Raw genomic sequence first — 14,897 nt, forward strand, 5'->3', positions numbered from 1 at the left:
TATCCTTGCTCCACTGACAAAAATGGATTTAATTTCACTCACCAAAACAGGAACAAAGAAATTATTTGGAGTCTGTATACCTCCTTTGTTTGGATCCGTTGGAATGACAAAACTTGTACAATTTTTAGAACTGAATCGAATTTTAGGAGCTTCACATTTCCATTTCTATCTCCATAATGCTTCTAGCAGTGTTCGGGTTATATTAAATCACTATGCCAAGTTAAAATTAGCTACACTTTTTGAATGGGAGCTACCATCAGTTATAACTAACAACAACATATGGTACCATGGCCAACTTCTGGCAATACAAGACTGTCTCTACAGAAATATGGCTAACTTCCAGTTCCTACTGTTTTCAGATTTAGACGAATTTGTCATCCCACGTAAAACATACACATGGCCGAGACTAGTAAATTACTTGAAAGACTTAAATAAAAATCACCCCAGTGAAAATACATTAGGATTTTCTTTCAAAAGTGCATTCTTTGATCCTTGGCAAACCCCCGACAACAGCCAACAGTTGAGCTACTTACAACGGCTATATCGGAGCAAATCAATAAGTAATGTTCGGACAAAGGTTATGATTCAACCAGACAAAGTGTTTGAATTAGGCATCCATCATGTAAGTAAACCAATCTTTGAGAACTTAACTATAACTAATATCGATCCAGAAATAGCAATGATACACCATTATCAACCATGTATGGTAAGATATGAACCTAAAATGCAATGCTCACCAAAAATAAGAGATGCGACAATTCTCAAATACACCAAACAACTTCAAAATAATTACAATCAAAGAGTGAAAGAATTATTCAAAGATTTCTTGTGACCTAAATCCTTTGTGATAAAAATTAAAAGCAGTCACTGAAGGAGTAAGTTTTAAAATCCTGTCCTGGCTTTAATCACAAGTCCTTTTGTTTATCACTCAAAACTTGAATTCTTTACTGATGTCAACATTACCAGCAGACATAAGGTTGGTCTTTTTCTTGTATTGCCCCACGTATGATACACATAAATGAATGAAACACACAAACACCCATGTCAACAACACACACCAATACACACTTCTCTAGTCAAATCAGTGAGACGAGGGAAATCTTAATAAAATCTAGTCTGTAGAATATTTTTCTTTCTCTTCTAAAAGTCCTGGTATTATGTTGGTCTATAAAATTACTTGGGTTCAGCATATATCTATAAATGTATGTATACATAAAAAATTCTCCATAACTATTTGTAGATGAATGAGCTATCAATTATAAAAAAAATAATGAAAATAGAGTGTGTGTGTGTGTGTGTGTGTGCATGCATGTACACATGCATACATATGCTCACACATGCATAGATAATTATGCTTAATATTCTACAGATAGAAATAAAGATATAAGTAGTTCTTCAGTTATCTCCAGCATTCCAACATTAATTCCAATTTTTCACATGTTCTGTTAGAAAAAAAAATGTCACCACACCCTGTTATGAAAGCCAAATTAACTTACTACTTATATTCCAGTAATGTGTACATTTAGAGCAGAAAGGATATCAAGTGTGGATAGGAGAAGCACACACACATATATACATGCTTTCAGGGCACAGATGGCTGAACCAATAAGATAGAGGTGAAAACAAGTGAGCATATGGAACTATCAGCCCATATGCTGCCACTATCACTTTGTTGTAGTCTCAGATAAGACATTAAAACTCTCTGAGGCCAAATCCACCTGACTCTTAAAGTAGCTTTACACAAAGCAGTTTAGTTCCTTAAGTCTGGAAAGCTGGGGAAGAGATTGCTGTGTATTTTTTGACAGATATCAAGGGATTTAGATGATGGCATGTGGATTACTCTCAAGGAACCAAAAGCATGTGTGCATACACACACTTTCAATTTAATCCCTTCACATTCCATTGGAGCTGTGCTTATCTCCAGTTTGTAACGTTTAGTGGTATGGGAGATAAATCTCCTTTTGGATAATCTGCTAGTCAACCACAGGTGACTTAGCATAAGTAGACTTGACTTAAACACAGCCAGCCAAAGTTTATAACGCAGCTGTTGCTTATTCTTTTATTTGTTTCAGTCATTTGACTGTGGCCATGCTGGAGCACTGCCTTTTAAGTCAAGCAAATCGACCCCAGGACTTATTCTTTGCAAGCATAGTAGTTATTCTATTGGTCTCTTTTGCCAAACCACTAAGTTTCAGGAACATAAGCACATCAGCATCGGTTGTCAAGCAATGCTGGGGGAACAAACACAGACACACAAACATACACACACACACATATATATACATATATATATATATATATATATACAACAGGCTTCTTTCAGTTTCTGTCTATCAAATCCACTCACAAGGCTTTGGTCGGGCCGAGGCTAAGTAGAAAGACACTTGCCCAAGGTGCCATGCAGTGGGACTCAATCCAGAACCATGATGTTCGGAAGCAAGCTACTTACCATACAGCCACTCCTGTGCTTACAGCAGAGAATTATTATTCTACTTCTGTAATATCTTATTTACAGCAAAATGGATTTGGCTGCCAAGATGCTAACCTCTATGCAGATTATTACCCAACACCTTCACATCTCAGCCATCCATATCTCCAAAACTTAAATAACAGAAAATAAACAAGATGACACAAATGACCTAGGCATCACAAAGGAAGTTATAGAATATAAAGTTTTGAGTATCTGCAACTGATCTAAGCAGCATCCTGATCATGCTTTCATTCATTTAGCATCACTTCATCTATACACCAAAACATACATCACAGAGGAAGCTAAAAAAAAAAACTTTTTTGAATCAGCAAGAAACAGAATTTTTGAATGCAGACCAGAAATAATATTTTCAGTTTTTTCAAGGTATTTACTTGTTCAATTGCAATCAAAAATATATACAGATGAAAGATCGGAAAAGGTAAAAAGAAAAAAAATTAAAAAAAGAAAATACCTATCTGTAAATCAAGGAACACATTTATGTGTCACAAACATTCAAAGACATTTGAAATATTTTCTATTTCGTTTCTATTCTATGAAACAAATTGTTAACTCTTAATTATATTTATTTAAAAATGTTAAAAAATTAAAATTTTAATATTTAATTTGTATAGTTGTTTGAAATCTTTTGTTTTAACATTTTAACATGTGTATTTATGCACAAAACAAACCTGCAATGTGTGAAATATATATATATAATCAAAATAAGCAACAAGAATGACTCCAGTAATTTGGAGTCATTCTTGTTGCTTATTTTGATTATAATCACCCCACGGATTTTTATGGCTAACACCATACAAAATTCTGGTGCATCTATATTAAGTACCATATTCATTAGAATCTAAATTTTTGCTGAACTTATATATGTATATGTATATATACATACAAGGGTGAGTCAAAAACTAATGCTATTTTGTTTCGGACAGGTATAATTACCAAAACAGGAACATGTATCATACATCAAAATGAAGCTGGTACTCTGTGGATCACATCTCTACTTCTCAACATTGTCACCGTTTCTCTCAATAGCAATGTTCCACCTTTGAATGAGAGCATGTATCCCTGCCCCGTAAAATTTGAGCCACTTCTTTACTAAAGTTTTCACTTCCTCGTCACTGGAATAATGTTTGCCTCTCAAACCCTCTTTCATGGGGCCGAAGAGATGATACAGGGCAGGGATACATGCTCTCATTCGAAGGTGGAACATTGCTATTGAGAGAAACGGTGACAATGTTGAGAAGTAGGGATGTGATCCAGAGAGGACCAGCTTCATTTTGATGTATGATACACGTTCCTATGTTAGTAATTATACCTGTCCTAAACAAAATGGCATTACTTTTTCACTCATCCTTGTATATATACATGTGTATGTGTGTGTATGTATGTGTGTGTGTGTGTGTGTGTGTATATATATATATATATATATATATATATATATATATATATACTACTAATATAGGATGAAGTTTTTTACAGAAAAAAATTATATCAAAAAAGTGGTAGCATATTAAAATACCTTTAAAGGTTAAAATTATAAACAACTTATAAACAAGGGCAAAAGAAAATTATTTCTATGCCAATATGCTGATAACAGACTTTTAAATCATCAGTTTCCACATGTATATTTTTAGAATGACATTATTGGTTAGGTGTAAGAGGCTGGATCTGGTCAGTTTTAGCATAAAACAGGTAAAATATTTGAACTGGATGTGGCAAGATTAAATGCTAAAGGGTTAAAGACTTCTCATTATCATCATTGTCTATTACTTTACGTGATAATAAACCTTTTGCAGGCAAGTTTGCAAGGCATGTATAAAATTCTTAGAAAGGTAAGGTACTTGCACACATATTAGTGAACTGATAGACATATGTACATATATGAACAAGCAGGCAAATAAAAGCAAAATTTTTCACATTTGGTAGATGTCACAAGCTCCGTATGACTTTGCGGATGGATCAATCCCATCAGATATTGGGGAAGGAGTAAGGAAGGGATCTGAGACAAGTTCAAGATGGCTTCTAGATGTTAGTCTTCTATTGATCAGCTTAGGCCATGTGGTGTTATTGGTTTGGAAGAGACATCAGTTATTTTCTTACTCTTAGGTTCACATGCTTTCCACCAAAGTGGTGACTGCTCCCTGCCAACACCTTGTTCAGGCATGTGAGTGTAAGTATAAAGAAAAAAACTGGTGTCACTTCCATAGATTAACACCATGTGACCTGGGGTGACCAAAAGAGGCATTAACATCTAGAAGCCATAAGCCATTTTGAATTTGTCTCAAATTCCCTACTCCTCGTGATATCTGAAATGGGGCTGTCCAACGTTATCACAAATCTAAGTCATGTGAAAGGAGCTATGTCACTACATACATATATATATATATATATATATATATATATATACAAAAAGCAATAAAGATTCAAGTAATTTAAATGAATTTACTTGAATATGGTACCTAACTTAGATGCACCAAAAAAAACTATCTGTTTTAACAATACAGTAATGTGGGGTGATTATAAGCGAGAAAGAAGCAACAAGAATGGATAGGTTTTTAGTACAATCGTTTCATACAAGGACAGGCTTTATTAAAAGTTGTAAAATTACAGCATATAAACGTGTCCCGTACTCATCAGCTAAAATACATGTGAGTTCTCTAGACATCCTAGTGGTTGAGGCTATAGACATCCTAGTGGTGAGTATAGCCTCAACCACTAGGATGTCTAGAGAACTCACATGTATTTTAGCTGATGAGTACGGGACACGTTTATATGCTGTAATTTTTACAACTTTTAATAAAGCCTGTCCTTGTATGAAACGATTGTACTAAAAACCTATCCATTCTTGTTGCTTCTTTCTCGCGTATATATATAATATATATATATATATATATACAGGGTGTCCCAAAAAAATGTATACACAGACTGCAACAGTCTGTCATGCCAAGCATTAGAGAGGACTTTGAACAGGAAGAGTTTTATTTCCAGCAAGATGGGGCACCTCCACACTACCATCGCGATGTTAGATCCTTTCTTGATGGGATCTTGCCAAACAGGTGGATTGGACGGAGAGGTTTTGTCGAATACCCTCCACGTTCACCAGACCTCACACCACTAGACTTCTTTTTATGGGGATACCTAAAGGACAAAGTCTACGCACAGAAACCTGCAACAGTCGTTCAATTGAGGGCAACCATTGAACATGAATGTACGAATATCCCAAGGGAATTGTTCCATGATGTGTGCCATGCCCTTGTTTATAAGTTATATTTATATATACAGGGTGTCCCCAAAAAATGTATACACATCTTAAATAATTGTAAATTTGGGGTTTATTATAATTCGAATAATTTTCAACATGTAAAAGAATTTACAAATATCATTCTATTGTCTTGTTATCGCATGTTTTCAAACTGATGTCCGTTCTGCTCCAGACACTGCTGACAACGCGAAGCGATGGAATGGCACACATCATGGAACAATTCCCTTGGGATATTCGTACATTCATGTTCAATGGTTGCCCTCAATTGAACGACTGTTGCAGGTTTCTGTGCGTAGACTTTGTCCTTTAGGTATCCCCATAAAAAGAAGTCTAGTGGTGTGAGGTCTGGTGAACGTGGAGGGTATTCGACAAAACCTCTCCGTCCAATCCACCTGTTTGGCAAGATCCCATCAAGAAAGGATCTAACTTCGCGATGGTAGTGTGGAGGTGCCCCATCTTGCTGGAAATAAAACTCTTCCTGTTCAAAGTCCTCTCTAATGCTTGGCATGACAGACTGTTGCAGTCTGTGTATACATTTTTTTGGGACACCCTGTATATATATATATATATATATATATATGTATGTAGTGACATAGCTCCTTTCACATGACTTAGATTTGTGATAACGTTGGACAGCCCCATTTCAGATATCACGAGGAGTAGGGAATTTGAGACAAATTCAAAATGGCTTATGGCTTCTAGATGTTAATGCCTCTTTTGGTCACCCCAGGTCACATGGTGTTAATGCTATGGAAGTGACACCAGTTTTTTTCTTTATACTTACACTCACATGCCTGAACAAGGTGTTGGCAGGGAGCAGTCACCACTTTGGTGGAAAGCATGTGAACCTAAGAGTAAAGAAAATAACTGATGTCTCTTCCAAACCAATAACACCACATGGCCTAAGCTGATCAATAGAAGACTAACATCTAGAAGCCATCTTGAACTTGTCTCAGATCCCTTCCTTACTCCTTCCCCAATATCTGATGGGATTGATCCATCCGCAAAGTCATACGGAGCTTGTGACATCTACCAAATGTGAAAAATTTTGCTTTTATTTGCCTGCTTGTTCATATATGTACATATGTCTATCAGTTCACTAATATGTGTGCAAGTACCTTACCTTTCTAAGAATTTTATACATGCCTTGCAAACTTGCCTGCAAAAGGTTTATTATCACGTAAAGTAATAGACAATGATGATAATGAGAAGTCTTTAACCCTTTAGCATTTAATCTGGCCACATCCAGTTCAAATATTTTACCTGTTTTATGCTAAAACTGACCAGATCCAGCCTCTTACACCTAACCAATAATGTCATTCTAAAAATATACAAACATTGAAATCTTGAAGCTACAAAAGAATGCATGATTAATTCAAAACAATGTCTGATCTCTAACTGTGGAGGGAACCTGTGGTAGAAGCAGACCTAGGAAGACACGGGACGAAGTGGTGAAGTATGATCTTCAAACTTTGGGCCCCAGAGAGGCAATGATTAGTGACCAAGACCTTTGGTGATATGTTGTGCTTGAGAAGACCCGTCGAGTCAAGTTAAATCGTGGTCGTGGCTGATGCTAGTGTCACATAAATGGCACCTGTGCCAGTGGGCCTCACAGAGGCAAAGTGGCTGAGTATTGGGCCTCATGGAGGCAATGACTGAGACCTTTGGCATTATGTCATGCTGGAGAAGAAGACCCGTCGAGCCGAGCAAAATCTCAGTTGTGGCTGATGCTGGTGTCATGCAAATGGCACCCATGCCAGTGGTACGTAACAGCACCTATTACACTCCCCGAGTGGTTGGTATTAGGAAAGGCAACCAGCCGCCGAAACCATGCCAAATCAGACCAGAGTCTGGTGCAGCCTTCCAGTTTGCCAGTCCTGGTCAAACTGTCCGACCGATGCCAGCATGGACAGCAAACATCAAATGATGATGATGATGATGATGATGATGGGTGTGAATGAATAAACTTTATATCTGACAAAGAAATCTGAATGCTAAAAGGTTCACTTTGTTTCCATTTGGCTTATTTTACCTCCAAGTCAGCCTTGATCAAACAGGACTACATTATTAATTGAATGTTTTGGTTTTTATTTTGTTTTAAAGATGGTAGGGTCTGATTTGAGGGAGATTTAGCTGTAGTTTCTTACAGCTGAGCAACCACATGAACTCACAAATCATCAGCTTAATTTATTATAAATTGTTGCATGCTGGAAACAATAGGAAATGTATCAATGGAGCCAGTTTTGCAGTATTGCAAACCCATCAAACCTATGCCCATGTTATTCCAATATGATGACAATGTTAAAGAGAAGAATGCTATCGATGATACGAAATGGAATCTTTGAATTACATCATTAACAATCTTCTTGATTGAAGAAATTACCATAATGTATGAAAATTCCTACATTTTCACACACACACTTATTTGCATGTGCACGCACATACACACACACACACATGCTCTTATCTGCACACACACACACACACACACACACACACACATGCTCTTATCTGCACACACACACACACACACACACACACATGCTCTTATCTGCACACACACACACACACACACACACATGCTCTTATCTGCACACACACTTATCTGCACACACACATACATGCATATGCATGCACACACATACTTATCTGCACACACACACACCTTACTAAAAGGAGGCAATGCAACAGGTAAGAAAAAGGGTAGAAAAAAACCAACAGACAGCAAAGAAACACAATAGGGGTGAGACTAACTCTTTCCATGCCAACCACCCAAGGCTGCACCTTGTTCTACGATACAAACTCCATGTTTTAAACTGGTTTACATTAAAACCTTCCATCAAAATTTGATTTAAGTTCCAAGGGCCAGTTTAATTAATGACAAAGTTATTTTACAAAATTCGCTATTTTCGAAATTAAATGAAACAAAGTAAATTTCAACAGAAATATGGTACCAAAAGGGTTACGGTACATTACTGACAATAACAAGAGTGTGAGTTCAAATTTACTCTGGTAATCATGTTTTACTATTGAGCAAAGCACCTAATTCTGCTGCCCTTCTTCTCCCAGGTTATCCGCCTTGAAAAAGAAAAAAAAAGTCCACTTTTATTTTATGGTTGAGTGGTTAGCAAAGGAAGGACAGCCAACTGTAAAATGAATTGCTCCAACAGCAACTAAATATACCCAGTTTGCTTTTCACCCATCCACAGTTGATAAACTGATTAACCCTTTTGTTACTGTATTTATTTTGAGATGCTCTGTGTTTCTTTCAATTAATTTTAAATATGACAAAGAATTTAGTAAAATAACTTAGTTATCATTAAGCTAGTCTTAGGAACATAAATTGTAACTAAGGTTTGAGGGAATATTTTAATTTTAAACTTAAGAAAACAAGACATTTGTACTACAGAGCCAGAGCAGGTTTGGGCCAGGTTGATATCGAAAGGGTTAAATACTGGTGAGATTAATGTAATAAGATCAGTGGTTCCCAAACTTGTCACTATAAAGGACCCCTTTTATTTAAATGAGTTTTTCCCACAGACCCTTTTTAATATACTTCTTTGTCTCTGTGTGTGTCTCTTTCTCTCACTGATTCTCTCTCTGTGAAATTTTGAATTTACTTCATGGACCAGCAGGGGTCTGCGGAACACAGGTCGGGAACCACTGTAATAGACTATCCCTAGGAAGATAGTATCTCAGCTGTACCAACACTCTAATAACCATTTTTAAGTTAAGCACAAGGCCAGCAATTTTGAAGGGAGGCTGTTGATCAATATCATAAACACTGTATTTGACTGGTACTTTATTGACCCTAGAAAAAAACTATGAGGCCAAGAAGCTGGCTTTTCAATCATGGATTTCAGGTTCAGTCTCGTCATGCAGCACCTTGGGCAAGTACCTTCTACTACAGCTCTGAAGGATTTAGTTGAACGAATCAAACCCCTGTAATTATTTTTAAGCCTGCTACTTATTCTATTGCACTTTTACTAAACCACTAACTTACAAGGACATGAACAAACCAACACCAGTTGTCAAGCTGTAGTGGGGGTCAAACGCAACAGAAAAACACATACATAAATATATACATAAATACACACACACACAACTGATTTTTTTCTGTTTCTGTCTAAGAAAACCCCTCAGAAGACTTTAGTCGGCCTAATACTATAGTAGAAGACACTTGCCCAAAGTACCATGCAGTGAGATTGAACCCAAAACCATGTGGTTAGGAAGCAAACTTCTTACTGCATAGGATAGTTAATTCTACATTGACTTGTTTCATCAGGTAATAAGGTAATGGTAGATTAAAATTTGTTTCTCATTTGTTTAATGATGCATAAAACACGGTTAAGTGCAGTCATTATATTCCTCTACGGTTTCTAGAAGAATTAACTAATTTGATGAGGGATTCTTTTTGCATTTGGTGGTAGTGGAGGGGAGCGTTATAATTGGAACACACTGAAGGTATATTTAAGGGGTTTGTGTTCATTATTGGACTCTTCATATGCCCACAGATGTAGAAAGTGAAGATAATAAGAACAAGATGTTGATTCAGAAACAGTTTCTGGCAGTTGGTTTTATAAACAAGAATAAGTCAAACAACATCATCATCAGTCCACTTAAAACATACAGCTGAATGTATAAAACAAAACAAAAAAAGGAATAACAAAAAAAATCCAACAACTTATGTAAAAACAATCTTATTTTGGTTGATAAGAAAAACTAGCTTTATAAACACAGACACTGAAAAAAAGTTATGGGAGGTTCCATTTTTAAACTTACATCCACGCATGAAAAGGAAAAAAAAATAGAGAAAAGTTTTGGGAAAACTTCTGCATCAAATATTTTTACTTGTTTCAATCATTAAACTGAGGCTATGCTACAGCACTACTTTCTTGGATAAGTCAAACAAATTATCCCAGTACTTATTCTATCAAAATCTTTTGCTAAACTGCTAAGCTTTGAGGATTTTGAGGATGTAAATAACACACACACACGAATAATGTGTGTGTGTGTGTGTGTGTGTGTGTGTGTGTGTTTGTGTGTGTTTGTCCCACACCTCCACTTGACAACTGGTGTAAGTCTGTTTATGTTCCTGTAACTCAGTGATTTGGAATAAGAAGACTGATAGAATAAGTTAAAAACAAAAAATGGGGGGAGCAATTTGTTTGAATAAAACCTTTGATGGTGGTGCCCCAGCATGGTGCAGTCCAATGACAAACAAGATATGCATACACACACACACACCTAACTTCCATTCAGTTTTCGTCTACCAAATTCACTCACAAGGCATTGGGAGGCTCTGGGATCATAGTAGATGACACGAGCGCAAGGTGCTGCCCAGTGGGACTGAACCCAATGCCATGTGGTGGTGAAGGAAACTCTTTAACTCCATACACAGTCATGCCTGCACCATTTTACTGGTAACAATTAAAAAGACTTGATTAGTTTAACCAGAATGTTTCCTTTTTTCTTTGACACAAGTAACGACTTGCACCATCTAAAATACATTACAGATTCTAATTATTCAAATTATTAAGCTCAGTCTAAAAGTGTCATCATCATCATCATTTAACGTCCGTTTTCCATGCTGGCATGGGTTGAACAGTTTGACTGAGGACTGGCAAGCTAGTAGGCTGCACTAGGCTCCAATCTGATCTGACAGTGTTTCTATGGCTGGAAGCCCTTCCTAACACTAATCATTCCAAGAGTGTTTTGGGTGCTTTTTATGTTCCACCGACATGGGAACTAGTCAGGGGGCATTGTCCTCAACCACGATAGGATGGTACTTTTTACGTGCCGCCGGCATGGGAGCCAGTCAGTGGGGCACTGGCATTGACCATGTTTGGATGGTGCTTATTTCGTACCACCAGCACGGGAGCCAGTCACGGGGCATTGGCATCAGCCACAACTACAGTTTCCATTTTGAATGTATATTTACAATATTTATATCTACACAGTGTAGCTATGTATAGTGTTAGTCTGGAGAACTATAATCTTAATAACAGCTTGTGGCAGGTATTTAGACACTTCAAAGTTTCACTCATGATTTATAAATTACATAGTTGAACTTTGCAGGTTCTCTATTAGAACAAAGAGGACACATTTATACATTAAAATTAACTGTGGCTGCAGATACAAAAAAAAAAAGGTGCAGGAGTGGCTGTGTGGCAAGAAGTTTGCTTTCCAACCACATGGTTCCAGGTTCAGTCCCACTGTATAGCACCTTGGGCAAGTGTCTTCTACTATAGCCTCAGGCCAACCAAAGCCTTGTGAGTGGATTTGGTAGACAGAAACTGAAAGAAGCCCATCGTATATATATGTGTGTGTGTATGTATATATATATATATATATATAATATATATATATATATATGCATGTATGTATTTGTGCGTCTGTGTTTCCCCACCACCACCACCGCTTGACAACCGATGTTGGTGTTTTTACATCACTGTAACTTAGTGGTTCAGCAAAAGAGACCGACAGAATAAGTACTAGGCTTACAAAGAATAAGTCCTGGAGTTGAATTGTTCAACTAAAAGCAGTGCTCCAGCATGGCCACAGTCAAATGACTGAAGCAAGTAAAAGAATAAAAGAATAAAGAATATTACAAAAGTTTATTTAATATGAAGTTATTAAAGTGGATTAACAGATTCAATAGTGTGGTCAACAAAGTTCCGTGGGATGTTTAGTTTGGCCCTTTTAGGTTCCCCGTCAAATCCCCACTTGGTTCAATTTGGCCTTTGATCCTTCTAGCAACAACAAAAGATATAATGCACCAAGGTTGAATTTTTTTAATTACCAAACACCATCAATGGATTCACTTTTCAATGTCTCTCTCACACACAAATACTGGAGCACGATGCAGTCCTTTGACCCATTGGGTTCTGTCAAGCCATCTGACCCATGCCAGAATGGAACATGGACATTTGACTAGCATTAAAATGCTACATTTTACATGTCTTCATGGAGATGCTACAAATGGTAAAATACATTCTCTACTGAACAAAGAATATTTTGGCAAGTAGTTGTCTCAAAGACTTAGCAATCTACTGATTAAATTAGCCTAAAATGTTGTTGCTGTTATTATTTCACATTAACCACACTGCCTTCGGTCAATTCTGGTCAAGATTTATGGTCAAAAGCACTCTGGCTGTAATAATAATACCACTTTAAGGCAGCGAGCTGGCAGAAACGTTAGCATGCCAGGCAAAATGCTTAGCAGTATTTCATCTGTCATTACAACCTGAGTTCAAATTCCGCTGAGGTTGACTTTGCCTTTCATCCTCTCGGGGTTGATAAATTAAGTACCAGTTGCACACTGGGGTTCATCTAATTAACTGGCCCCCTCCCCAAAAATTTCAGGCCTTGTGCCTAGAGTAGAAAAGAATAAAATAATACCACTTTTAGTGGGGTAATCGAGGACATTAGCGAAACGAATCCTTCCCATTTTTTTTATGACTCACAATCCCATTTTGGAGGATATTTCGTCAGAAATCTATAATTAGTGGTCTTTTACTAACACACACAAAACTGAGAAAATGATAAATTCTGGGAGGTGGAGGGTACAGTAAACTATGTAGTAGTAATCAATTTAGTTGATTATAGTCTTTCTCTAAACATTATAGCTAAATGAGAAACTAATTATTATTACCAAGATAGCAATGAGGCAGAATCATTGGCATGCCAGAGAAAATGTTTAGCAGTGTTCCGTCCAACTTTATGTTCTGAGTTCAAATGCCACTAAGATTGACTTTACCTTTCTTCCATTCAGAGCAGATAAAATAAGGACCAGTTGACCACTGGGGTCAATGTAACTGACTAGCCCCGGCCTACAAAGTTCAGGCTTTGTGGAACAGAAAGAATTATTCAAGGGTGGGTGGTACCTCTCTAAGTGTAGACCTGTGAGTCAAAGAGAAGGAATTGGAGAGGGCACTTGCTCTTGGGGTTTTAGGGAAATCTCGGACAGTGGGGTTCCTTGATTATCCCTAGAGGCCTTCCTGTATCAGGAGAGCCACACCTCTATCATCCTCCCCAACACTTGTTTTTTAAACCTTTGACATCATCATCATCATTGTTTAACATTCGTTTTCCATGCTGGCATGGGTTGGAGAGTTCAACTGGGATCAGGGAAGTCAGGAGGCTGCTCCAGGCTCCAGTCTGATCTGGCAGTGTTTCTACAGCTGAATGCCCTTCCTAACGCCAACTACTTTGAGAGTGTAGTGGGTGCTTTTTCATGTGCCTCCAGCACAGGGGCCAGAGGGGGCTGGCATCGACCACAATCAGATGGTACTTTTTATGTGCCATCAGCACGGGAGCTAGTTAAGGCAGCACTGGCATCGCCCACGTTCGGATGGTACTTTTTACCTGCCACCAGCACGGGGACCACAACTACAATTTCCATTTGGTTTTAATGTACTTGACACAATAGGTCTCCTCAAGCACAGCATGTCGTCCTATAATCCAAGGTATTTTTTGAGTGGGCTGATTATGCAACACGGGTGTAGGTTACAGCTGTGAACTCACTTTATTTGCCGGGTTTTCTCAGTCACAGCTTATCTCCAGAGGTCTAGGTCTTTCGTCACTGCCTAGGTGAGGCTTAACATTCGGAGGTCATTATGCAATATGTCCCTTCTTTTTCAGTGCATACCGTGTATACTTTCTTTTTTTTAATCATTTCATTCTACATAAACTCCCACACTTTATACCCGTCTTTGTATTGTCCCCCTCATCCTTTGCCCTTGTGGCAAATAAATGAAATCATTATTATTATTATTATTATTATTATTATTACCACAAAGGCAGTAAACTGGCAAAGTCATTAGCATGTTGGACTCGTCTACCTCTTTACATTCTGAGCTCAAATCCCACAGAAGTCAATTTTATCTTTCATCCTTTTGGCTTGATAATATAAAGTACAGTCAAGAACAGGGGTCACTGTAATTGACAAACACCCTCCCACTAACATTGTTGTCCTTGTGCTTTACAGTATTTATTCCGGCTCTTCACATCTCACCAAGGTCAAATTTACCTTTCATTTCCCCAGGGTCAACAAAATAAAGTACTTTTTCAAATACTGGAGTCCACAGTATCAACTGCTCCCTCTTCCATCAAAGTTACTGGCCTTGTGTCAAAATAACATTATCATCA

General features: G+C 37.5%; 2 protein-coding genes across 3 annotated transcripts in view; one reads left to right on the forward strand and one right to left on the reverse strand.

Moving 5' to 3' along the window:
- Positions 1-1,458, forward strand: part of LOC115222016 (beta-1,4-galactosyltransferase galt-1-like) — a 6,214-nt gene extending 4,756 nt beyond the window's left edge. For both annotated transcript variants that reach the window (XM_029792130.2, XM_036511487.1), the window contains exon 2: positions 1-1,458. This exon is cut by the window's left edge and continues 684 nt beyond it. In XM_029792130.2, the coding sequence (XP_029647990.1) occupies positions 1-832 (832 nt within the window). In that variant the 3' untranslated portion in view covers positions 833-1,458.
- Positions 1-14,897, reverse strand: part of LOC115222018 (propionyl-CoA carboxylase beta chain, mitochondrial) — a 107,805-nt gene that overhangs the window by 57,852 nt on the left and 35,056 nt on the right. The window lies entirely within an intron of this gene.

Source organism: Octopus sinensis, linkage group LG19 (genome assembly GCF_006345805.1).
Source record: "Octopus sinensis linkage group LG19, ASM634580v1, whole genome shotgun sequence".
NCBI classification, from domain to species: Eukaryota; Metazoa; Mollusca; class Cephalopoda; order Octopoda; family Octopodidae; genus Octopus; species Octopus sinensis.